Here is a 27,914-nt window from a genome sequence, read left to right on the forward strand (position 1 = left end):
CTTCACTTCCCTAAAGAGCTCAATAAAAGTTAACAGCACAAACAATATGCTGGAGATTAGAGCAACTCATACAACCATACAACAACGGACAGGCAGCTTAATGATTTTTCTCTCCTAGGGTAGAGTCTACGGCAATAGAAGCCTTCACAGACCTTAGCGTAAAGCTGATCCTTAAGAAACAGGAGAGATCATCACCATCATTCTCAGTGCAGAAACGTTAACAACAGTCAGGTCACCAACTATTTGTGATGGTAGAAAGAATCACTGGGAACAGCATTCTTACTTCAATTTCTTCCCTGGGATAGATTTGCTCTTCTCAGCAGTTTCCCCTTGAGGAACGTTATTACAAACAACTGTCCTATTTTTATGCAAATTCATGTTTTACAGGAGATAAGACAGTAATGATAAATTCTTCCAATTTCCTAACACTAGATGAGAAAAACTCCACTCCATAAAGAACTAAAATTGTAATATCAGAGTGTCACTCTTAACGGGGGTGAAATATATTCCCTTATTAGCAGGAACAGAACATCATTTGTTCTTGTAACATGATCTGGTTGCCTGGAAAGAAAAATCCTAGTTAATCATTTTATTTTATTATATTTTTTTCCAATGACTGAAATTTGCACAAATGAAAATAACTAGGGATTCATCATGAGCTGACAATACTTTTGGATTAATAATGGGTGGTGTCGCATTTCCTCTAAATTACTAACTACCTTGACAGACAGCTAATAAACACCGCAGCCCAGCGCAGCAGCCTCCTACACATCACAGCATCCCCTGGGTGTACGCCAACACAACATGCGCACATTAGGAATGTTGATTATTTGCATAAATTAATGTCTGGCTCTGCCTTACCTTGTCTCCTTGTCCTTGGGCATTGCAGGTGACCCATAGCCAAAAGCCTGTTTGTCGATGGGAGACGGCACTGCCTCTGCCATGCCTGGGTGGCCGAGGGCACTTCGAACTTTGGCGTCCACAAAAACGGGTGGTCCTGGCTCCTTTTTGAAGGACTGGCGGCTGGGAGAGGCCCTGTCAGGCTGGATAGCGTGGGGAGGGACATGTGCACTATGGTGGGGATGGATATCGATCATGCGCATATCAGCCACCCGGTGGGGTGAGGCAGGAGGTGTTTTAGAGCTGAGTGTGGGCAAGTGGCTCTCCGGGTACTTTCGTGGCTTTTGTCTGTACAAGGACTGCTCCAGCATTTCAGGCTGCATAGAGGGGTTACAGTATGTGCTTGATGACCTCATGGCACTGCGATGGTAGGCGACAATGTGATCGGAGACATCGAGGGGGTGTCCACTGTGGGGTGCAGCCACGCTCATCCTCCCCTCATGAAACAAGTACGGGTCCCCATATAGGCCTTCATTTCGGATCAGGGCCAAGTTTTTGTTACTCATGTCCTCATCTGGTTTCACATCCCGCCTCTCCAAAATGGCGCTTGGGCTGGGAGATATGGAGCGTGATGCCGACACGCTGGAGAGCCGGTCCCTGGGAATGGTGGCATTGCCTGGAACACCCATGGGACGTCCCCCTCCATAGGGGATCCTGGATGGAGAGGGAGGCATGGAGTGGGGCACTGGAGTGGAGGGCGGAGAGCTGGGCATCGCGTGGGAGGGGTGTGTGGCAGATCCAGAGCGGGAAGCGCTTGGGCCGTCTCGGCCCGTAAAGGCAATTTCCCTCTGCATCTGGAAAAGAAAGGAAAAACATACAGGATGTAAACCTATCAAATGAGCAAAACATGATAAGGATTGTGGTGACATCAGCATTCACAGAAATAAAAACTACCTTCAAGACTAAATAATTTGTCACCTGTATAAATAGAACATCTTGGGATCTCAGTGCCTGAAGAAAATAACCTATAGACAGCAATAAAAAGGGCTGCATGTTAAAGGGATATGAGAGTTTTAAAAATACATTTGTTCATGGAAATATTATGTCATCATAATCTGTTATTCAGATACCCAAGCTGAAATCAGGCCTCGGTGCTCCAGGTACACAGAGCTGATACAGACTGAAACAGTTCAGTGATCAGACACACATGCTAGAGTTCACCGATTCCACACAAGGAATAAAATACTGGCATCACAAACATACTTGAACTCCTTAGACACACATAAAAAATAAACATTACAACTCATTTTCCATTTACTTCAGTGCAGGATTTGGCTTTTCCTAATACCATGATGTTGCCTTTATTATGCAAAGGGAACACAAAGCATAGGGGATATGCACAGACATTTACTGACACACAAGTTGCATGAAAACAGTCAGTCCCTATAAAACACGTGCCAAAAGTTCCTGCACCACAACAAAGGATAAGAGAGCTTAGGAAAATGAATACAGAATGTGCTCAGAAAGCTACCAAATATTATATTTTTATAATCAGCATCATTAATTGCTAGCAGTACAGACTGAACAAATGAGGAAAAGAAAGGGAAAAGTTCCTTACCAACATCCGAGTGCTCCCTTAACTAAGGCCATTGCAAAAACCTGCAGAGAATACATGAGCTTCTGAGACTGCAGCATCACGCTCTGCCCAGCAATGACCTCCTTAGGTGACTGAGCACCATCAACGGCACACAGCAGAGAAATTCTCCCTCTAGCAAGCATCACGTGCTTGCTCTTGGAGCCATTCGGGTCAGGTGGATAAACGAGGAGATGATAAAGTCAGCTGGGTTCCACCACGTATGTGAGAAAAAAATTAAAGCTTCTAAAACTTGTGTTGGCAATTTCAGCTTCTCTCTGCATCATTTCCAAGGGATTCCTAAAGTTACACAGCACATGCTTCTGTGCAGTGGAAGTAATTGATCTAAAATCTTCATCATTTTTCTCCCCTCTCACTCCTTGATTTGACAGTGTGACAGGATTCATTGCAGTAACAGTGGTCCATGGCTGATGAGGCAAGAAATTGTATTCTTTCAATTCCTGCCCCACCACAGGTTTTTCTGCTGGTGAGGGAATTGCAGTGGCGGTATATAAACAATAGCTGCTCTCATCACAGCAGGCTCCACACTTGGGAATTACAAATGACGTTCCCCAGGGCCAGAGATCAAAAGTCTGCAGTATCAGGTATCAAAAAGAAGAAGAGATAACCTGATTGTGGCAGCAGCAATAATAAATAAGCGCAACAGAATAAAGGAATGAGTTGGGATGGGCCAGAAGCATTACCCAGCCAAAGGGGAACACGGAATAGCTTTCTTTAATTTTCACAAACAATTACCAAAGTCTGGGATTTAAAATAAAACTAAACAACATTTTCAGTGGGCATTCAATAGAGTTCTTCATCTGACTTGAAGAAACACTGCAGCACACAGAGCTGTGTTGTGCCAACAGAACAGAAAGACTCCTCCCAACTCTGAGACACTCTGGACTCACACCTATAGAGATAGACAGCAAGAGATATTTTGCACTGAGAGAATGGAGGAGGAAAAACCTCCTTGGTCCCCATCATACAGGCTGTATCACGTCCTGCTTCATTATATCAGCTAAAACTGCAACAGTTCCAACAGCATCTGGCACACAAACCACAGGCACTGGGATACACTGGGTTGCAGTGAAAGGAAAATTCTGATGTTTCCTTGTAGAGAAGAGAAAATTTCCATGGGAAGCTTTGAAAGCTTATTTTATATCCCCTAACTTCTGGACTTCATATTCCTGTATATGCTCATTCGTTCCTCATAAGTTAAAGAAATCTGTCAAAGAAAAATACCTATTTTCCATCTTACCATATTCCCATACTTCAGGATGGAAACGATCAGTTCAAATACGTAGCTCAGCTATTGCTCAACATCCCGTGTCTGAGTACTGACGGTTACAAAGCTATTTACTTTTGCTCCTTGCATTAATATAGCCCATGTAGCGCACAGCCTGAAACAAGACTCCACTGGGCCAGGAGGGCACAAACTTGAGCAAAAAGCCCCTTCCTGAAAGGTTCCCTTTCTATTTTAGGATGTGACTCAGTGCCTGGGTGGAGTGTGCAGAAGGGGAGAGTAGCTGGAGCCATGGAGTCTGGGGTGCCCAGCGCTGGAGGACTGGGGCATGTGAGCTGGGCAGGGCTGAGCGCCAGGCAGCCTCACTGGTCACATTACAGCACCTCCTGATGCTTGTTCATATTTTCTCTTTCTACATTTTTCCCTTCTCCAAAATCTCTGGATTTTTCATTAATGGCAGCTTCAGAAATTAAAAAGATAGTCTCTTCATGCTTCTCATATATCTTCTGTGTGATATTCAAGGCACATTACTCTCTCCCATATATACTCCACTTTCTATACTGTTCTTTTTCTTCCTGTCCCACACTCTAATATGTAGGCTACTTTGAACCACATCATCTTATGCTGTATGACTCAAGACAGAGAAAGAGGATATTGGGCATATCTGAGCCTGTAAATACCAGGTGATGTCACAGACAATTGCTTTGAGAAGAAAAGGAAGAAGATTTTGTACTGTAGGCATAGGATCATGCGCTTTTCAAATGCAGCTACGTAATATATTTGCCTGAGGGTGTGGTTTTCTTGAGCACATAGCTCTTCCTTGTTCTTGCTCTCTGTAGCCTGTACATCCTTGAAATAGAAACTTGTTTGTCAGTTCTTGAGGTTAAAGTCTGGCGAATGGCTGCTACAGCCATTTGTGTATGCAACATGGGAGGTGAATGGCACCTGTAAGAATCTTTCACATTCAGTAGTAAGAAAGATCACACCACATTTAACCATCTCCTGAGGAAGTTTCTGGTCAGTCTAACAACACTGCAGTTTGTAAGATACAAACTTGGATTTCTTCTTGTTTAACAAAACAACAGGGGCATTGGACACATACTGAAGAGTGAACATCAGACAAAACCAGCTATGTTTTTTCTTTCAAAATTAGTTTGCGGACTCAGTAACGTGCTGTATTTTAAATGCTATTATATGCAGAAAGGTAGCAAACCAGCTTTTTTCCGACCAAGAAGATGACTTTACAAAGAGTTTCCTTTGCTTCTGGTAGCTCACATAAAGACTGAGCAGAACTAATGTCTTGCATATAGCAGAACACAAATCTAGCTGTGGCTCCTGGCCCCCTGAATAGCTCAGCTATTTGAATGAATACCCAGAAGGACTGCATCACAGCATTGTAAGGTGGGCTTCTCACAATGAGGCAATCATCCTTTCTTCTCTCTCTTGGGCTGGCTTCAAGGCATCATTTGTACCTGCAGCACACATGAGACAGGGCACAGGGAGCTGTGCCCACAAGCATACCAGGGCAGTAGCAGCTAGCACTGCACTACCGCTGATTCATTAGCACCAAACCAACCCTTCATCTCCCCAGGTAGCTGGATGCCAGAAGTGCAACCTGACTTACACCATTATCTGCTAACATCTCACAGCAAAGCACAGGCAAAGAGAAAAGTAGGTGAGGGTTTCTGACCTGGCAGCCCCTCCCATTGCTCTACAATGCCTTGCCTATCAAGAGAGAGCACCACAACTGGATTCACTCCAGGGATTTCAGCTTGCCAAAATACCTAGATGAAGCATGTTCCTGTAATGGTGCTCATCCCTGCACTGTCCTGAAGACACCCTGGAGTTCCCAGCAGACACCTCCATTAATCACCTCTCAGGCATGCAAAGCTATTACTTTTTCTTACTTTCTTGTCAGCACCCTTTATTTCCCTGAAGAAACTGAACATCTGCTCCTAAAGCTGGCTCACCCAATAGTAAACTGAGGACACTTGCAAAGAATTTTATCAAGAAATTGGACAATGTTTGATGCAAATGCTACATAAAAACTAAATACTGATAACAAAACCATTCAATTCACTACTTAACAAGTGCACTCAAGGTAAAGAGACATTGCTCACTTGAAGAAAATCTTAAAGATGAGGCAGTCCTTCCCTTTGTTAATCGGGGAAGGTTTATGTAAGGAACCCCAAACCTAACAACACAATCCATTAGTTCTTCTCTGATAAAAATAAATTGACAGCCTTACTGTACTAGCTGTCCAAAACCCTGAGTTTAATCATTAGTTGCCCTACATTTTATCGTATCTGTCATAGCTGCTCTTTCACCAAAGTTGGGTTTGCACAGCTGAAAGCACAAATGAGCTTTTGCAAAAAAAACGTCAGATAGAGTTTTGATATTTCTAAAATAATATCATTTACAACATGGCACAGCACATTTGAAAATTACAGAAATGGTAAACAGTTTGAAAATGACATTTTTAGGTACATGTACCATGACCGTCTCTCTAAAGCCTCACGCTAGCGCACATCACTGAAAGTTTGTTGCCCTTGCTTGTCCTTGCCTTTTCTTTGTGTCTCTTTTAATTCCTACAGATTTCCTCTTTCTGTTGAGCCATTACAGAAAATAACAGGCTGGATACATCTGCGGATTCCTCCAGCTGCCCAATGGCATACTTAGAAACTGCAAGCACATTACCAGCATCTTAGCTTTTTCTGGTCAGGAGCTTTCCAATGAAAAATAATTTCATCAGACAACGTTAACCCAAAAGAGCTGAAAGATTTGCTAAAATGTCAGTTAAACAAAGGTGAGCTGAAAGTTCTCCCTGGCAGATTTAAGTCAAATATCAACATAGTTCTTTATTAAACATCCCTGAAGTTCTGTAGAGTTTTGGCTTTCCAGATTCACAGTCCTGGGACAACTTGGTCAGAGCTGAGAGGTAGGGACCCCAGCTCTTACATGTTCTCTTTGGCAGAGTGAAGTACTGGACAGTTCTGCAATGACCTTAAAGACTATGGAGTGAGACAAGCAGAAGTTTCAATGTCTATCACTCCTCAGCAGTGCTTTCAGACTAATTTAGTTAGCAGTTTTGGCTGAGGATGGGTCCTCTGATGCCCCAAAGAGATACTTCAGATAATGAAACAGCTAACTTAGGCTAAGCTTGGAGTCCCAGCTTCAGCTAAGTCTGGACCACAGTACAGAGCCCTAGGAGGAGTCAGTTTCCACCATATTTTTTCATTATGGGAACCACATGCCAATAATTCCAAAATAAAACTGATTTCAAATATTCAAACTTGCCATGAATGGGGAACTCTGAGACCCACCTAGCTCTGTTCTTAACATGCCCCATACATTTCCATTACCCTTTTCTGGATATTTTTCTAGATAAAGAGTTTTCAGAACTCCCCAAGAAATACCAGAATTTTTCATAATAAACTTCCCATTCTTAGCACATATCTTGGTTTCAGTTCTCTAGCTTCTTTTGCACAGTTCTGATATATGTCCAGCTGTAAAATCTCTGTATTACAGTGCAGAAAGAGCTGAACTCAGGGCATCTATGAAACTGTAATTTTCTGGTTCTAATGATCACACCTGAAAAAAACAAACAAACCCAGTCTGTGGGACATCAATGGATATGGTACCTGTGTCATTAATTCTATGTGGTTTTCATTCAACAGTGCTGCAATCATCTAGAGTAAGATGTCTCTGAGGATAAGGCATTTCCCCAGTTTCTATGGTCATAGACTTCTTTCACCAACTACTCTTCTCCTGAGTGAATCCTAAGCAACTGCCTTCACCATACTGCTTGATGTCACATAGCATCTCATCCTCACACTTTTCTACCTGTTGTGAAGTGGTACAAGGGATATAGCATAAGCACTATTTTAATGTCAAGAACAGAAAATGTAGGGTATGATATCTCAGCTACAGATACACTGTCTTGAATTAAGCACAGCTCAGTTGTAGCCTTATTTTCCTTTCCATATGACAGATCATCAAACACATTCTTAACATTACTGTCCCTTACTTTATACTTAGATCTTCAATGCACGCTTGTCTATGAACTCAGTCCCTACAGCTATCCAAATGTTTTACCTCAAGGTACTTTACATGTCTCAGTATATCCTTTTTTATCCCTGACTACATATAAACTTAATGCATACCATACCTTGAAGCTCCCATGGGGAAAACAAAGAATACCTGTTTCACTTTTTACTGAATGTAAAACAGATCTGTAAAATTCTAACAAAACCAATTTAATGGTAATATAAAAAATAATATATGATTGCTTCACCTTGCTTCTACGTCAACATGCCTGATGAGGATGGTTCCTTGAAAACAAGCAGAATGGAGAGTTTCAGATCAAAACCTACAGTCTGATCCTTCAGGCATAATTTCTCAGCTGTCCTGATGCTACTCTGGGCATTTGTTTCAACAATTAAAAACAGTAGCAGTCTTATTACACTCTTAGCCCACGTTACCTACAGAGAAACAGCATCATATCCAATAGGATTTTTGCTCTGAAATAATTAAAGCCACTTACTGTTACTTAAGGAAATCACCTGTATGGCTACAGCAGTAAGATGAACATTTGGTTCCACTTCTTCTAATAAAGCGCTTTTTGTTTTCAGCCTTGAATCTAAATCCTCAGTCTACAGTACAGCATTTTACATATCCATGCCTTCTGGGAAAAGATTTTTAAACAGAAAATGTTCCTTGTTCCCTCTGCTCACAACAGGGACAGGCCATCTTGCTTTACCCAGTCATCTAGTAACGCTGCTTCAAGAGACTGAAGTACTTTTCCACATGACAACGCTGCAATTTCTCCTCCCCTTTGAAATTAGTCACTAAATAACCTCCTTGGCATGTCACCCAGTCACAAACTGTGCAACACTATGTGATTCAATCGCTCAACCATTTTTTAATGTGTGCCTATGAGATGTATAGGAGACTAACGTTACGGAATGAAATACAAGGGAGACTCACAAAGGGGAAAGCCATAAATAAAGCAGCGAGTCACCTCCAGTTAGGTAGGAGAGAGCATTTTAAAGGTAACAATAAGAAACAACACACATACTCATTCCCCAATAAGAGAAGACCTCTAATTTCTTAGCGAAGCCAGCGTAAACAATTCTAGAAAGAAAAAAAATACAGCCATCATTCATTTGGAAACTTGGTAGCAACAGCTGGCAGGGGGAAGCAAGAGCCCCTTGTGCTGGGCGCAGCACCCAGCCATGGGATCTGGCTGTCTACTCATTAACCAGGACCGGAGCCTCCTGGCAAACCTGAACTTTGGGGCCACCATAAATCAGAGTCACAGATAGCTGCAGCACACTATGCTAGCAATTAGGATTACCTTTCTTTGTTTTTTGTTACAAAGACACACTAGAGAAGGGAACTGTAAAAAAATATATATATATATATCCCAGCTACTGAGAACAGAAATACTGCATCTACCCCTTCTATCCTCTCACTCCAAAAGTCCAAATAATACAGAAAATGTATTCTTACAAATGCAGCATTCACAGTGTGAAAGAGGAGGGACTTAAACATCATAGGGTAATCTCATGACACGAGCACTTCACAGCACTGCAGCTTTCTTCTGTACTTTTTGGCTATGCTTTCACACAAGAAAAATATTGCTTTTATCAACATGACTGGTATTCAAAAGAATCATACCATATCATAAGCATATGACCATGAGCCAACACCAGCGTAAAGAGCCATTTGTAAGGGACCTTACTGGAGTAAGGCTTCTATTTCAGTTTTTTCCTCTCAGGCAGAGAGGGAAGCATCACCCACTTCCATTACAAAGGGTAAGCTGACAGAGAATATTTAAGTAACATGACAGAGATCAGAACAGAACCCATAGACAAAACCAAAAAACCTGGCATCCCACTCCCTGCTATACCCTGCCCAGCAGCAAAAAGTCCTCCAGATCTGCAGTCAAATGTGGTGTCTTCTGATTCCTACATTGTACACTGTAAAGTTGTACACCATTACTGGTCTAGCTACACAGCACAATGAAAACAGACTTAGGAGTGTAAAGATTTTCATTTTGTCTTAAACGTATCATTTGCAGTTTCACTGTAAAAATATTTTGAGATATTCTTTGTATTATGTATTTGCACTAGGACTATAATAAAGTAATATTTTGGCATAGAAACAATGTTAAACCTATCTAGTTTTATTTCAAATTTAATCAGTCGATGCTTGTTTCTTGCAGTATAGGAGTAAAGCAGTATTTACTGTTGAAGCATCTGGTTTATATTTGGCAGGGCTAACTGATCAGTCAAGCATCCCCTTTTAATGTATGCACATATATACTTCACCTAGTTAAAAAACTGCTTAGATCTGCTGACCAACCAGACTCAAATACACCAAAAGTAAAAATAAAGCAGATTATCCAAATACACTATTATGTCATGTGCTTTCCAACAAGTGCAGAGTATATTCTGCCATCCACATTCTTCCTTACAGGTAAATAAATCTGCAGTGAGAAATTACTTTATTTTGCTAATACGCAGAATAAAAAAGATCACTGTATTTCACTGCAGTTTCTTTGTAATGAATTGCGACCTGGTAGGATGTACATTTTCAATAATTGGACTCTAGCATGATAAGCTATATCCCAGAACATCAGACATACTACAACTAGTTCTCCATACATCTGGCACAATATGCAATATTATTTGAGTATGTCTGATGCATATGAAAAGTTTCCATATGAGGAATTAATCTTCTTTTAATTTTAAAATACGTTGGGCACAGCATCATAAATAGTGCAAGAATATATCACTACCAAGGCTGTAATTTAATTTGTAGGTTCCAACAATGCATACAAACCATTGAAGCATTACTTTCCATTTCAATTACTTTATCAGAGCCCTCAAGCCTTGTCTAACTTGCCATGTATTATCCCATGTTTAATTACTTGCCATCTATTTGTTTATAATGTACTCACAGAACAAGAATTCCTTTCCAGTTAAATCCCCCATCTACACAAAGGGTATGCCCCTAAGAAGCACAGCACCCTACACTTCACCAAGATCAGGTTTGAACGTTTGTACTAGTTTACTACTTCCAAGTCTGTGTTTATGTCTATGTTAATGACAGTTACCACTGAATAAAATCTCTGGTCACCCTACTTTATTCTACATTATTTACAGCGTTAATTTGTTGGATCCTTGCATTAATTAGCCCATCACATTAATTTATCTTCTCTTTGCTCCCCCCCAAGTCTCAGTGGAAAAGTGTTAGAGACGCATCAATAAAATACACAGTTATAAAGCCAGAGAAAATTCTGAAGCTTGCTATGGGGCATAAATACAAGGCATACATGTAACTAACTTATTACTTGATTGCTGATCAAAGTTCTTTCAGCTCCTGATTACAGCTCTTTTGGTCCTTATGCCCCTAATAATACTCTCTTGAATGGAAACAATTAAGCAGTTAATGCTGGTACTGCTGTAAACAACCATTTCTTAGACAGAAAACAGAGAGATACAGGCTTGATGGCTCATCACTAGGTCAGCTTGGTTTTGCTGTCAGTACTCTGGAGCCAAGCATGTGATAAAGTCAGTGGGGTCTTTCTCAAATACAAGAAGTTCATTCAACCCAGCAGAATGGAAAGACATTTTGCTGATGATGGCTTTTTACAGCTGTTTTTTGAATGAAGCTTATTTTTTTTCCCCCAGCCTTTTTGTTGTTGTTGTTTTCAATGAAGATTTGTCTCACATGACTTCTTCATTCCTACAGCTCACCCAGCATCTAATTCTGATCTAAGAAAACAAGAACAGAGGAGGGAAAAGACCTATACATGGACTTGTCTGTAAAATCTCCTGTCTGCAGCCACTTTTACACAGCATGAGAACCACCACCAGCATCCTTCTCCCCTCTACTCTGACAAGCACTACAAGAGAAACCTTTCAGTGGGGCTACCCAATTTCTTCACTGAGAGACATAAACCCCTTGTTTTTCCTGCAATTATTCAGCAGATGAATAAAAAAGTGGTCATATCACACCCCGATCTCAGTCTCAGCTGGTTATGTTCCCCACAGCAGAAATGAGGGAGCAGATCACAAAGCCCCTAAGTTGCTGTCTTTCATCAAGGGCACCAAGGTGTCCTGCACACCTGGGTTGTTCCAGTGCCATCCAGTTCTCCATTACCCTAAATCATACTTTCAGATAGGCCTCAGCATCTGCCCACCTTCATACCTACAGGGATTCGTAATCCTATAGGAGCTCATCTTGGAATCTGAAAGGCCAGTCTAAACAAACAGGGACGGAATGGAACTGTTCTGGCTGCCTGACAGAGGTATTGGACTTGAGACTGTGTGCAGATGACACTATCTTCCCCAGATATACATATTGCTTGTTATTCCCTTGGTTTACCGATTCCTAAGGCACTCAGTGAAACAGATAGGCCTCAGGGCAGACAAAAGTACCATAAAGTTCTCTCATACTTAATCCAGACTCCCTAGTTCTTAAATCAAAAAGGAAAGGACAATCAAACGCAAACCACCACACACCACACATTTCTACTAGCTAGAATAAACCACTATAAAGGGGATTGTGCCTGCGGGGTGGAGCTACACCTCACTGTAATGTATATATAACATGAGGTATACAAACATGCCAGTACTACGTTTTTGGCCTATCTTTTGGTGATGGCAGATCAACATAATCAGGAATTTTAGATTTTTAGGGATTATAAAAAGGAAAATGAATATAAGCAAGCAAATCCTGGAGGTGCTGGAAACTCTATAAGCCTCTCAAACTTTAAGCATACTAGAGCAAATATAGCCAACTCTCACTGGAGTCGCATGAAGAAGGTTCTGCAAAACTGAGCTATTACGTCAGGTCTGCAGTCTGTCTCTCTGCCCTGTAATTCAAACCTCATGCTTCCCCCTCACTTCTGCACTCATTTAAACAAAGACATTTTCCTAGCCATAGGAAAGTATCACAGCATGTACACACTAAGACATGTACACACTAAGCACTTCTCAGAAGTAAAGTTGGCACCATTAGCTGCTCAGTGCTGAGGATCTGTCTCACCTCACGTTACATTAAAGGGCAGCCAGGCACCCTCGGTCAGCTGTGTCCCTCTGTCTGGGGGGCACAAGCTGTTCCTTAGCACTCCCTGTCTCTCCCTACTGATGGCACTGGGAGGCAATTCCTACCCCAAGTTTATAAAGAACAGACTTATTCTTTATCATGAGCCTGCCCATATGTCTTTTCATTTAGCTCGATCTCTGCTCTGTTTTTCAACACCCCCCCCCCCCCTTTTTTTTTTCTCCTTTTTCTTTTTCTTCTTTATAAGTCAAGCTGAGATACTAAAGCTAGAAGGGAGAATTTATTGCAAATGTGGTTTGATAGCCCTTATGATGGACTTTGCTGTTATCCACCTTGGTAGATCCAACTTGGCCTGCAGTTTCTGTTTGACTGAGCAAAGAGCTAAGTATCTCTAGCCTAAAGCTGGTAATAAGCATTATTTATTTATCCATAGACAAATATAGGAGCACCTCCATTTGTCATTCCTTTCTTCCTGTCCTACTATTAGCACCATCACTAATGTCTGAAGACTTTCAAGTCTAAATGTACATTACTGAGTTTGTAGCATGATTATTTTTTTCTTGCTTAGCCCATACGGAATGGAGAAATATTAATAAAAATTAGCAATAATCAATCTGAAAACAAGAGATAAAATGACACTGTGAAGACACGCAGTAGGCAAAGAAAAAAGATTACATGGAAAGGCAACAGAGATTTGGAGAAATCTGAATGCAAAACTATATAAGAGAAAAGGAAAAGGAAAAAGGAAAAAAGGGCAATGGGAAAGGGTGAAGGATAGTACTAAGTGTTTGTGAGAGGCCAGGGATGAAAAAGAGTAATATCAGAAATGGACTGCTATGAAGAAAACACAAACAAAAAGAAAATCTCAAAGAAGAAAAATCAGGAGAACTAAGGCAGATGCTGAGGAACTGATGAGAAAAAAAGTGAAGAGAATACAGCACATGAAGGGAAATTCAACACATTCACACAAAAAGAATGAAAGAATGAGGAAGCAGACTGAGAGTGGAAAATCATGAACTGATGTAAATTTTCTTCATGTCTAGAAAATTTTGCATTAGTTCTTGTTATTACAATGCTGTAGCCTAACATAGCAGGCATGGGAGGGAGAAAGAGAGGAATAAAGAAAGGAAAAGGAAGAGTAAGAATAAAATACATCCAACACAAACTTATTTGGTTTGGGCTGATACTCCAAGGTTTTGTGTTTTTAGTTAGGGGTCAGAACACGAGGGTTACTTCAAGAAAAGATGTGAGCTGCAGGTAAACACCAGCTGGAATGATCTCATGAATGCATGAGGTCAGGGGCAAAGCTGTGACCATCATTTGCCTTTGCAACCCATTCTCATATTCAAAGCAAAGAGGTTTGGGATACACTTTAAAGCTGCAAATGGCTTTTGAAACCTAGAACTAAGTTTAGCCATTCCCACCAAAGAAGTGGCTAAGATTCAAAACAGCTTTGTCTCCTTCAGGCATTGCAGAGAACAGCAAGTCAGGCCTTGGTGCAGCACCTTCAGGATTTGACACACAGCGAGGCTGAGTGCTGAAAGCTACCCCAGAGGTGGTTGTTGCCTTTTGGCTGGTCACTAGTGAGAGGACAGCAGAAACTGTAGCTGCATGCAACCACCACCAAGTACTGACAAGAGGCAAGACTTCTCTAAATGCGCATGTATGTAGCTGTGCAAGTAGTTTCTCCTACAAGACTCTTCCCAAATCAGTTCCTTGCTGTTACCAGCCCCTTGACTTCACATAGCTACGACTGCTTCCCCAAGTACACCTGCACCTCAGGTCTTCATAATCAGTGGTACTTTCAATCCTTGGAGTAAGATCACTTTATCCAGGTATAAAACAAGAACCCAATGTGAAGAAAAGTGAAGGCAGTATCAGACTGCTCAACTTGCCATGAAAAAAAATGGAACTCACAACATGCATCAACTTAATCTAGCTAGAGGGGCAGGCTGTAAGTTTGAATTAGCCTGGTGACCCTGCCTGAACTCCCTACCAGACACTGCCACAGAGTAGCTGTCAATAGGACAACTTGGCTGCGTGCTGAGTGATCTCTGCTCAAAGAGGACGGGAGCACCAGGCCATGCCTGACCCCAAGCAGTCCCATGAGGAATTCCAGTCTAGCCATGAGTGAGGCAATCTGAACAAGCAATGCAACACATGCAGCAGCACATTTTGCATTGGCCAGACTGAAATTCTATTGCTGCTGTGTGAGGGGCTATTCCCAAAGAAGCATTTTGTTGTCTGAGCTATCTCCTTGCCACCAGCCTGCATTACTTCACTCCTGATCGAGACATCCAGATCAGCGAATCTAGCAGGCACTCCTTTCCACGTTTCTATGAATGCATTTAACTTCCAACAAACAAATGGAATGTGAAAGTGTAAAAAAATTAAAAAATAAAATAAGCTAAATTATCCAATTAAGCGAAGAGAAGTTAATACATCTCTTACGCTTGATTTTCCTACGCTCCCTTAGTGCTCTTTCCAGACGGAGTAGCGTGGTGAGTACACTAAGAAACCTCTTAGCATTTCAGCCAAGATTTTTCAGGGTGTTATCACAAATGACAAAAATATAAACACACTGAAACATAACACATTTCAATCCTAAAAAGGTCAGATTTACATAATTACATCATTGGTTTGCCAATATCCACATTTATCTCATCAGTATAGCATGGCCCACCCAGCCCATAAGCTATTAGACTGTTTGGACTGAACATATATAAGCTGTTACTGATTTTTTTAAAGTTAACATTATGACACCCGCCATAACTAGCGTTGCGTTTTAACCAACTGTTTGATTCTTTTTGCTTTCCCACAGCTGCTGTTTTAGGCAGAACATTCTGAAAACAAACAGGAGTCATGTAATTCATGAAGATGCAGCAAGCATTTCCTCCCCCCCGCCCTGTTCCCCTTGAAGAGATCAAGCACATAACATAGCGGGCCACCACCAACGCAGGCAGCCAAACCCTTCAGACCAGTCTCAGTTTCAGCACTTCCTCAGGGCACTGCTGAACTGATGGGGTCATCCCTTTTTTTTTTCTTTCCCAAAAAAGGGAATAGTTTCAGACATGTACATTTCTGGTACAGATCAGCATTTTTATTTGGTTTAAATATGCTGTGTATCAAATTTCTTCTCTTTAAAAAAAGAAATACTGTTAGTAACTGAACTCATAAATCAAAATAAATGCATGGCTTTCTGACTCGCTGTACTAACGATTCAGCTTTTATTTTTCTTTCATATTTGTATCTCTTCCCACTGTGCTGAAGCCAAATAAAACTGAACAAGCTGATATGGTTAAATGAACACAAAGGAAAGCATCACCCTTGGTCTCATCTGGCATTACCAAACAACAGTCAAAACATGATTTCTATTACAGAATAGCTTAGGATATTAATAACATAAAAATGCTATAAATTAGAGCTGATAATTAAAAGGCCTTAGCAGCATGTCTACAATACCTGCAAAAAGCTACTTCTCCCAACGTAAAGACATAGCACGTCAGAAGAAATAATCTGTGGTGCTGAGTTTTGGCATCAACACCACCAGACGGAGAAGTGGTCATGGAAGCCATACAACTGAATTCTACAATGCATGTGTCCAAGTTCTCAGCTATAGGGCCCAGCAATTATTTGCAGGTGTGCACATATCTTAGCAACATTAGAGGTGCTACTGCTGCAGCAACCAGTTGGAGCCCTACTTTTTATTTTCATTTTACTTCCTTCTATCCAAAACAGTATACAACCTATCATGGTCCGCTCGACTGAAGTAAATAACTTTATTTTAAAGTGAAGCTATCTATAGTAAATATTAAGCGCCCAAGGGCCTAGCCCTTTACCCAACACACCCTGTTGGTCTTTTCATTCACTCACACGAAGTTCTGATTTGCAATGATGTCAGAGAGGCATATACTCATGCAAAAAAATAACTTCAGCATCACGTCATTTCTCATGGAGCCCTGTTGCCTTCTGTTATTTGCAACTGTCTTGCTTTTGCCAACTGAGGCTTTTTTTAACCCCAGAGCTTACATGTATCCAAGAAAAGATATTTTTACTCCTCATATTTTCAGAACTCTGATTAGTTTTCCAGAGCTCACATTAGAAAAAGTACAATCCAACATGGAGAGGAATCAAAGTCATCAAATACATAGATGCACTCTAGACACTAGGTACCGGTTTGCTCTTTTTGTGTGTCAAAAGATAGGGACAGAATTGATTCTCCTTAGTTTTAACTACTAGGCAGCTAAATTAATAGGAGACTGAAATGAAAAGTCAGCGGAAAGCAAAGAATTTGAGTCATGATCAAGAAGAATCACGTTCTGTATTTGTAAAAAAACTTCTTGGGAAATCTAAGATCCTGACTGATAAGCCACCAGCAAATTTGATGAGGAAAAAAACACTGTTTCTAACTTCACAGGGTTTCTAAGTTCCATGGTCCCCAAACAGCCACTTTCACAGAGTGATCATACCACTCTGTTCAAGTAAAACCTCATTTGGAAAACTAACAGGAAGTCATGAAGCTTGGTAAGACTTTGTTACTAGCCCCAGCAGGGCAGACAAGCTACATGGTGCACAATGGAGGTAAAAGAAAACCTCCTCTCCTGGTAAGAGGGGCCATGGCCATGAGAAATTTTTATCATCTGTCAGTGTGTTTAGGGAGTTCTGGCAGCATCTGACCCCACCAGCTTCTGTGGAATTTCAAGTAAACAGCCAAATTAGTGCTAATTGTTCTACTGAAAGAAAGGACAATGGGAAAAAAAAAAATGAAGGAGTAAAACATCTAAAGAATTGGAACAAGGAAACATTATGTAAAAGAAGGTGGAGTAAGAACAAAACCAGAAACCAGTAGACAATAAAAAATGGACTCAAATGAAATCCTTATGTTTCTATTCAGGGCAAGTTCCCAGTGAAGACTCTGAACGTTTTGCCTGAGAACTTTAGACCTGTGTGAGATAAGCTTCCAATTTTAATGAAGGGCTGAAGAGACCTTCACACAAGGGGGATCAGATGTTGTCATTAAGTAACTTCATCATCTCCAGGGCAAGCTTTAAGCATGAAAGACAGGCTAGCTTGAATATGGGCCTGTTTGTGGGCAATAAAGAGCTTTACCCCTAAAAATGCTATTAAAACAACTGTGGTTGCAAGTCGATCTGTTTCCACAGTAAAGGCTCTCTGGGAGTTTCCAGGTAACTGGCTTGTGATATCTACCATATGACACTCCTCTTAGGCTAACTGGAAGATTACAGCAAGGGTGCGGCAAGCTAATGTTCCCTGAACATTTTACTATCAAGAACATTATACTTTCTTTCAACAGCAAGCTCATTGTAAACTTAAAACCCATCTGCTTTATTTATTTATTAAGTGTATACCTTAAATTGTTAGAATAGTAGCAGAATCAACAAGCTTATATTCTTTACACATAATACTTGGGGAAAAAAAATAAAAATTAATCCATCAAAGCACAGAGCCATCCTAGTAAGAAATCCACAGTGCAGCAGGCATCCCACTATAATGCAGGATCTATGTCTTTAAACAGACTGACTTTTTGCCAGAAAACATTTGAGATTTATATGCTGGTTTACGCAAAGCTAAAATAAAAGTGGAAATTTTCCTTACAGTTCTACCCACTTTCCCACTAACTCAGGCTTTGTACAGCAGTGGGTATTGTATATCAAAGGACAAATGAAGGAAAGAGAACAGGTACATTTACAGTCTTTCATCACAGTCTGATTTGATGCAGCTACTTCTCAGTGTCTGCTGCTCTGCTGTTGCATACATAATTGGCAACTACTGACAAGCCATTCAAAGCAAAGGTAGTAAAACCATGACAGTAAAAAAATCAGAACATCAGAGACTTCTTTTATATATTTTGCTCAAATATCAGCAAGATTTGTAATGGCAAGCTGGAAAATAACTTTTTTTTATGTTTAATATGTAACTAGTCATAAAACCTGAGAGTAGAGCTTTGTGATTTAGTAAGCAATTAAGCATTTATTTTTTCACACGGCTCAAGGAAGAAGAAACAGTTTTCATAGATTTGATTTAAATTCCCAGTTAATCTGAAAATATCTTTTAGTTTGGGGGAGAAAAAAAAAGTAGAATTAGAAGAAGAAAAGAATTATACACCTTTCATTATTTATAAGCATCATCTTACCTTACATCTCTTGCTGAGTTCTGTTTCTAGACGACTTTGGCAGGTATTTTAATTCAGAATTAGTTTCAGCAATACATGCTATTACATCTTCCCTTTAAAACAAACCACTTTTCCTCGTTCCCTCAGACCAAGTATGTGGGCTAGAAGAGCTGCAGCGTCTCTGTTCAAGCGATTTCATGGACACTCAGAGGCTTTCTTTCTACTGTATTAAAGTTAAATCTGAGTGAGGAAGGCATTTTTCCTGTCCCGGAAATCAGTATAACCAAAACCAATGCTGAGCTAATGAGAAATGTTTCTTCCATGTGTTCTGTTTGGCAGACACTGCAAGTCATATCAAGGAAACACGTGATGTTTATAAATACAATATGGCTCATGTTGTCATAACCTCTCAATGACAAAAAGAGCATTAGAAAAAGCAGACAGCAAAACAGCAGGAAAGATGAGATTTGTATCATTTGGAAGCTCGCTATCAGATAATAGACATATTAGCATTTGTTTTTTCTTTTTTCTTTTTCTTCCCGAAAGAAAACAAAGTTTCATAGTAATAGGATCAGTAAGGCAAACACATGGCAACTTATACAAATGCTGTCCTATAGGCATTCCAGCAGCCTCACTCGATTTGCTGCATGAATTCTTTTCCAAGAAATACTTTTCTTCTAAATACCTCTACATAGTTCTAGGAGTTACCTTTTTTGTTATTACTATTTTTATTTTTTTTAAAGCCATGCAGTAAATAAATGTAATTTTAGCAGCATATGCAGCTTTTTTTTCTCATGTAAAGATTACAAACAATTCAATGAAAAAAAGCCAAACATATCAGAGAAGCTGAATGTATGTTTACAGGTATCTGAGGAACACAGAAGGATGATCCTGCTTTTATTATCTCTGTATTTTTCCTGCAAACCAGCACTGAATTCAGCCCACTCGGATGCTTCTTGGGGAGTTGTTTGAGGGCTTTTAGCACTTGTAGGGTTTTCTAAGTTAACAGATTTCATCAAGGCATAGCGCAGAGGAGAGTGAAAGTGTTAGCCAGGCACTTTCAGGTGAAAAACAAAGTCGCTGTTGTACAATTTCAGTAGCAAAAGCTGTTCAACATAACTGTTCACCCAACTTATCAAAAGTCTGCATCATTCTACAGAACAATTCAGTTTAACTCATCCCCTCTTACCTTGGCAGACCAATGCCCTGTTGCTGCCAGGAACATCATCACCTTTTAGCTGCTCAGACTCCCTGAGCAGTAGAGTTTCCATGTACCCCACTCCCTGACTCTGACTGAACTTGCCCTAATTGCCTTTTCACAGAGAAACGATTTCTGAAAAGAAAAACCTCAAAGCATACCTCAATACAACAACAGCCACAGCAAGCATTCCTTGAATATTCTGGCCTCACCCACTCAGCTGAGGTCTGGGACAAAGCACTGACCTGGTAAGGTCTCAGTCAAGCCACGGAATTAAGAGAAAACATGGTGGGTCTAGAACATTTTGAAACAAAGCATAACCCACAGGCTTCAGGGCAGGTGGTTGGGAAGAGAAAGACTGCCAAGCAAAACAGCCACTGGTTTGTTATGAAATAGAAATTCCCCCTGATTCTCAAACTGGCAGATGAATGATGCTCAGAACAAACCACTGCATAAACCAACATTATTAGTGCCACCAGAAAGACAGACAAGTTACAGGGACAGAGGGGTGAACTTGTAATTTAGGATTCTTCTTGTTTCAGACACTCCTTTTAAATGCTGTCTGCACTTTAGTGTCATCTACTGATGTACCCATACACCATCCCAAAATGTGAGATGAGAGGCAAGCTCGACCCAACAGTTAGTAAATCTGAGAAAGACTTTTCCCCTTTGAATGTGCAAACCATTAATTCTAATGGCACAGAGCAGCATGGGTTGCGTATATGCATTTGTACTGTAATTCATAACAATGCTGGAGAAAATAGAAAGATCATCTTAATTTCCACATCTAGACACGAGACAGTATCTTGACAAAGAAAGTATCGTCGTGTAGAGGCTTAGAAAGAGCTGATTAATGTTACGGACTCAGGCAACAGAATAAAAGAAAGAATCGCAGCAATATGAAGCATCCAAAGAGAACAGCTGCTACAGATTTTCAATGTACATGTTGGGAAGGAATAACAAAATAAAGGAAAAGTACAAACAAGAAATTTTCAGTGAGATGGCACTGTGTGGTTACCTCTTGCTTGAAACATCATTCAGCATGGCAGACTTGTAAACAAACCATTCTCTTCAAGATGCAATCAGCCATGGCACAGGAACAGTAAGCAAATAAGGCACTCTGAAGGATTTCAAGAGAAACTGTTCTTTAGAATTCATTTACAGCCCAAGCAAATCAGCTTTTTTAAACACAGTCCACTGAGAAAGGTGTATGAAACAGAAAGAAGACCAGAAAAATTAGAGTTAAGGGGTGAGAGAATGGAATGGTTTGGTGGGGCGTCTGAACTTTACGGATCCCACATTCCTCTTGCTTCTCATCTGTGTGGGTAATACTTAATACTTCAAGTGTTACTGCCAATTCCCATACAGGTCTCACATCTGTTTGGTAGTTAAAACAGGTGTCCAAGCTGGCAGCTAACATTATTTTCTGAGATTATTCTGGGTCTGTTACATGGAAATGATTATAAATCACATGAATAGAAGCCTGAACATCATCAGACCCGGAGATAAATGTTCCAAAGGGACAAGAAGGCAAACAGTAGAAAAATCCATAAAGGCACAATCTTCCCATCTCACAAAATCAAACCCAACAACTTTAACTCGCACATGACAGGAGATATAGCCAGACTCTCAATATCACCATGGAAAAAATGTATTTATAACAGCCAGCTCCTGACATCCTAAATAATGTTATTTCAACTCACCTGAAAATAAGCTGCTTTTCTGTCAATTTTTTAAACAGTTTGCTGTGCGCAGTGGTTACCAGAGTTTTTCCCTGTTTCCCACTGTGGGGAATTTAAGTGCTTGCAGACCACATGAAATTGAAAAGCATCAATTTACCCAGAGCAAAGATGCACAAACAGAGAACGAGGGACAAGAAGTAGCATGTTTTCCACATTCACTTTGTTACCACAGTATTGCACATGCACTACCACGTGCATCAAATGTACACGCTTTACACTCCCTCCCTCTCCCACCCCTAACTTCAACACCATTTGCTAAAGGAGGATGCATAGATGATCAAACTGCCTGAGGGTGGTTCTCTCCCAACCTAACAACTCGTGAATTTAAGGGCTGATTTCAAGCAGATTCAAGGGAAAAAAAGGAAAAAAAACCAACAGGTAGAGATCAGTAATTATTGTGGTCTTACAAATTTTGCCAGTTTAGACAACTGTGAGAAGACCCTACAGTGCTTCTGCCAAGCTGAGGAGAAGCTGCCATGTGTGCTCTGAAGGATAGAACACTATCAGAGCACTCCAATTCAGGCAAAGCTTTGGCTGGGATCCGACTGCACAAGGAAGAACCCGGCCATAAGACACCGATCCTTAGACAAACAAATGTAATTATTTCCGACGCTCAAGAAATTGCTTGTTTCCATACTCGTGACTTTGAAGTGCAGAAGTTTACAGTGATCAAAGGGAAGGCTTTTACATGTTTCTCTGCAGTCTCTATGAACATCCTGGCTTCAACTTCACCTTTTAGACCAGAGAGGCAAGAAATTTGTGAACTGAGAAAGGAGCTGATTTGTTGGATGCATTGAATTTCAGAGCGTTATCTCTGTCATTTCAGCAGAACAAGATATACTATGAAACAGATGTCACTGTGTCACCTTAATTTTTGAGTGATGGCCAAAGAAAGATAGTTTAGTCACAATCAAGAGGTGTTAAATGTACATACCTGTTGTAAAACAGTATTTTTAATACCGAGGCTACTTTTGCACAGAAGCAACACCTGTGTTCAAAACAACTCTGTTAGGCACTAAATAGGTGGAAAAGAACCAAATGACCAGTCGCTACATTTGAATTTACATAGCTAACACAGTAGTTAACTGTATCTGAAAACACATCTAGAGAAGGAAATAGAGCCACAGTAGATACATCCAGCCTTCACTGCACATGCAACAACAACAGTATGAGTCTAAGTTTGTAAAGTCACAGTAGCATTGCTATAGGAGTTAAGGTCACAGTGCACAGTGATGGTATGTCATGCTTTTGAATATGAATGAGATGTATCAGATATATCCAGTTACTGCTACAGGAATATAACCAGAATCGAAGGATTTAAGGACCTTAAGGAAGACAGTAAAAGCTATCACATTAGCCCTTTGAAGCGCATCTATTTGCTCCCTCATGTTGTGTGTGCAACAGTGTGAATAATCAAGTAATTAGATTTCTGACCTATCAGAAAGACCATTTTATAGCTAAAGTATACAAATGAGAAGTGCTTGAGAATAGCACCTGTAAATAAACTATTGCAGTCTTTCTAAAATAATGAGGCCCTAAACTGTTGAAACTGCAGAAGTATTTCCATGAAATATTAATAATAAAGCAGTGCGACATGCTCAGGGTTGATAATGAAACCAAGAAGCAAATGCACAATTAAGCAAATCACTTCACAGGAAATTTTCAGCACATTTGAATCAGCTTCGGAGCACACATAAAAGTCAGAGCACAGGTGGGACAGTAGAGGCATTTCCTTCTGGACCCACTGAGCTCATTTGGTTGTGCCGTTTCCCTGGAACAGACCCCACAGGTAGACAGGAGATGAAGCTGTGTAACCTCACCACTGCTATCCCTGTCTGTGTGACACTGGGTGCAAAAGTGTGGTAGAAGCAGTGCTTGTGCACAGCCACATCTCCTGTCGTCTGAGCATCAAAGGGGGAAAACACAATCCAGTAAAAGAGGAAGAGACAGTGTGGAAGAGAACATGTCTCAAAAGCCGTCTCCATATTTCCCAGTACAAAACGTTCATGTGAAAATACAAATATACCAGACCTTGTTCAATACACACAGAAAATTTCTAGAAATAAAACCCCAAACCATTTACGCTGCAACAGGTATTTCTGATTGGAAGTTGTGATTTAGAAAGTGTTTCAGTGATGGTAGTCATACATGCTCAGCCACTCTGAACCAGTCTATACTGAAGCCTTGCAGGAGTGAAGTAACACCCTGCGTTACTTCATTCCAAAGGTTTGGAAACATGAAGTAAGAAGCTTCATAAGCAATGAGCATACCCCATGTCCCGAGACAAGTAAGTAAAGGCATTGTTTTGATTCACGTGCTTTAATGCTAATAAAGAAGAACAAATAAACGGCTAAAGCTCAGGGCAAATAATTGGAAAACAGAAAGTAGTTAAGGTTTCTTAGCTATAGAAAGTTTTATCACTTTCCTCTTCTGTATGTGCTGTACATATATCCTAGATTTTATAAATTGTTGTGTATATATTATAGTTATTAAACAATTAACATAAAAACTGGAAGAAAGAAGAGTATAAATGCAATGCTAGCACTTACCCTTATGTCTCCATTTACAGCTCTGGAAGTGTGATTAAACGCATGTGCGGGATCTTTGTTGTAAACTTTAAGGAAAGATCGGTCTTGAATATTCCTGGAATCAAAAGAATCAGCAATGATAACAGATGAAAGTACTTTTATTTGTTGCCTGAAAGTTTCAGGTAACAGACAAACTTAGTAGGTTTGCAGCCGACCCGTAAGAAAAACTCATATGCCATAGCTTAGACACACACAAACGAAAGTCTACTTTGATTCTCTTTCCCATGGGAAGTATCATTCTTTCACTACAAATCCACACCCACAAAAATTAGATAGTGTTAAGTTTCTTTCAAGGTCCTGCCACAGAGTGAAAGCACTTTGAAGACAATGGAGCTTCAACATTTACTCAGTGCTCAGAAGGATTCAGTTAATATTTACATGTTTTATTGTGTATGCAACCCACATGAATTTTTGCTATTCTAGGAAGAGAGAATATCAAAGAAAATAGTCTTTCTAATTGCAATTATTCTTGAAGCAATTCCAATTAACTTGTTCACAAATCAGAAAAAAATAAGTAAAAACCAAACACGCAGCAGCAGATAAATTACTCTTCAAAACTTTATCTGTAATAAAGTTGGTGTTTTAAGGGAAACAAATAAGGAGTTGTGAAAACCAAACGAACAAGTAAAAGTTCTGATGAAATCTCCCACAGAAATGGTTTAGACAGAAAGCCCTGAGTGCCTGTTCTGTTTAATTGAACACTCTGTCATTCATAAACAAGTCCATTTTTAAACTATTACACTTCAGAAAGAGTCAGATGACATAATTATTCTATTTTGTTTCAAAATCTACCTTCTGATACATTTATGGCTTAGAAACTTGCACTGACCTCTGATTTCTTGTTCACATTTCATCAGTAGCAAAGTCTCCAACCTACATTCACTCACATCCTTTCAAAACTGCGATTCCTTTCATTTCCCAGTAGTGATCTCTAGAGGATTTACTCACACATGTGACTGAATTCCTTTCCTCCAGGTGCAGCTACAAGTCTACTGAACTGATGTTAATCACAGGGATTATCATTTAAAACTGAAGGAGAGGATGCTTGGGCAGGTCCAATTTCTTTCTTCCAATGTCATAATACAATCAGTGATTGCTTTGAATGGGTAACTAGTCAGAACTTGTGCTGCCGTTGTAGATGTCAAGTAGCTATTAAAGAAACTCCACAGCTCAAGAGACAGATCAGTGCCTTCTGTTTAAGAACTGCAGGGCTGATGAGAAAGTCAGTATTTATGAGTGTTTACTTGTAGGCTGCATAGGAAAACAGCTACCTTGCGGCAAGTACAAGTTCTTCAATTATTTATGGTAATATAAACTGCTTTCCATCTTACAAATGTGATCCTTCTGCACTGAGACTTGCGCTGATAGTCTCAGTTATCATTTTCTGCCTCCGACTTAGAAATACGTTCTTTTTGATGCAAAGCTCACTCTTTCATTTTCTAATTCAAGAAATGCAGTATTTTTCATTTAAATGAATTTCTTCTGCTCCTTTTTTTTTCACTCTGATAGCTATGAGATGGTACTTAAATAGCTGGAGTTTTGTTTTTTTTTTTTGAAGCATTCTCCGTAAATACTTCTTGTAGGAACACGACATGTTAAAGTAAAACATTGCTGTAAGGCAAATCACCAAAATACGAGGCATTTGATCTCTGAAGTGAATCCTGTTTCACCTCATGTTGCTATTCTAAGATAAACACCACTGATAGCAGGTATATATTACTGTATATTCATAATTACTACTATTTGCATTACTGTAGCTCCCAGATGCCCGTGGCATGTTTAAAGGCCCCATTGATATGTGTGTGCTGTATCAACAACCTAGGAAAACAACCTCTTTATCAGTTTACAAGATGAGTATAAGACACAAAAGACAAAAAGATAGCTGCAGAAAGATAAGGGAAGAGAAAGACAAAAGGAGGGCATAGCCTTTCCAGGCTGAAGAGCAATAAACAGATGCTGGCACCATGGTCATGCCCTGAATGCGAAATACATGAGAAAGGGTAGAGGTGGAACTGGAAGAAGAGCAATACAGTGGCTTTGCGGATGTTTGTGGAGAACTCCTTCCAAGCATGACAGAGGGCTGCCTAAGAGGGAGCGTGAAGGCACTTGTTGGAAAATTAAAGACATGTACAGCGAAAGTTGGCATTACAGTTAGCCAAGTGGAAGCAGATGGCACTTGGTGCTGAACAAGAAATGAAAAGTAGCATTGAAGTGGGCTTGGAGTGGCCCTCATAATGAAGACAAGTAGTTTTTATTTAATTAGATGGAGAAGATGCAGTCAGAGGACAAGTGAAAAAATATACGTGAATCAGTCTTCCTAACGAGCTAGGAGAATAGCCTTTATTGCCTCCTTTGAATGAGTAGATTGAACAAGATTACCTGCAATGAATGTCAGGAAAAGAATGTTACAACAGTTGATGTAAAAAAAAAAAACAACTAGATGTTTAAAGCCGGTGTCAAAAACTGTTTAAAAGTTGATGATTTAGCCAAGTGTTTTATCACTACCTTGTGTGAAATGAAAGGCTGCATCAGGGGGATGTTATACAGGAAAAAAATAGCTGAAAAGTCAACAGTGAATGCAGAATCATGGACAGGATTAAGAGAAGGACTGATTTGGGGGAACAAGTAGCAAGCAGTGCTTTATCTCCAGGGATTAAATAAGAAAAAATAATACAGAAATAAAAGAAGAGGGAGTGGAATGGTTTAATGAAGAACATAATCCGAGTTGAAACTAATGGTGCTTGAGACTGTGTTAAAAGAAAAGATCAAGATTTTCACTGGGGAAAAGAGGCAGGTTTCGTGTCATCCAGTTGATGTTCACAGAGATGACATTGCCAGTTGAGCTAGTTTCACTGGCATGTATAATTTTGCATAGAAAAAAACACAACAGAATATCAGTGATTGAGAAAATGATCCATCAAATGATAACAGGAAGAAGAGAGGAGAGAAACAGTAAGAAACTGGGGAAGAAGACTCCTTGAAATAAAGGGTGATCAGGGTTCCAAGAAGAAAACAATGAAAGTATACATCAGATATCTGAGAGAATAAGGGTGCAATGTTCACAAAAGCAAGCCAGTTGGTGACCTGAACGATTGTAATGGAAGAGCTGGGAACAAAAGACAGGTTGGAATTAGAAGAATAAACCCCAGAGAGGGTGGAAATTAGTCTAGGATTGACTGAACTGGTACAAGTAAAACTCCAGCAGCAGTTATAGTGATTGCTTACTGCAGGAGAAAAAGGTGATAGGGTGGACAGTGGAAATTTACTTTGTGTGCAGAGAGTTTTGTTGGGAGGCAAAGAAACATGTTTGCAGTGGAAAGAGTAGGTACTATAACACAGCAACACATTAATAATAAGACAAAGCAAAAGACGTGAGGCACGTAGGCAGATGAGTCAAGCGGAAAGCTTGGAGTCAACTGAAATGCTTGTGTTTAAGGCAAGGAAGAGAAGGCAAGCAAA

The 27,914-nt window shown here is 40.1% G+C and overlaps 1 protein-coding gene across 19 annotated transcripts in view; it reads right to left on the reverse strand.

Moving 5' to 3' along the window:
* KIAA1217 (KIAA1217 ortholog) overlaps positions 1–27,914 on the reverse strand; it is a 327,102-nt gene that overhangs the window by 43,595 nt on the left and 255,593 nt on the right. For 17 of the 19 annotated variants that reach the window (XM_015853276.2, XM_015853279.2, XM_015853274.2 and 14 more), the window contains 2 exons: positions 24,417–24,510; positions 862–1,694 (listed from right to left, as the gene is read on the reverse strand). In XM_015853276.2, coding sequence (XP_015708762.1) covers positions 862–1,694; positions 24,417–24,510 — 927 coding nt within the window. Of the gene's footprint in view, positions 1–861; positions 1,695–3,734; positions 3,759–18,948; positions 19,254–24,416; positions 24,511–27,914 lie in introns of those variants that run through there. The other 2 variants (XM_015853283.2, XM_015853282.2) reach the window with 2 other exon arrangements.

This window comes from Coturnix japonica, chromosome 2 (assembly GCF_001577835.2).
Source record: "Coturnix japonica isolate 7356 chromosome 2, Coturnix japonica 2.1, whole genome shotgun sequence".
Classification (NCBI taxonomy): Eukaryota; Metazoa; Chordata; class Aves; order Galliformes; family Phasianidae; genus Coturnix; species Coturnix japonica.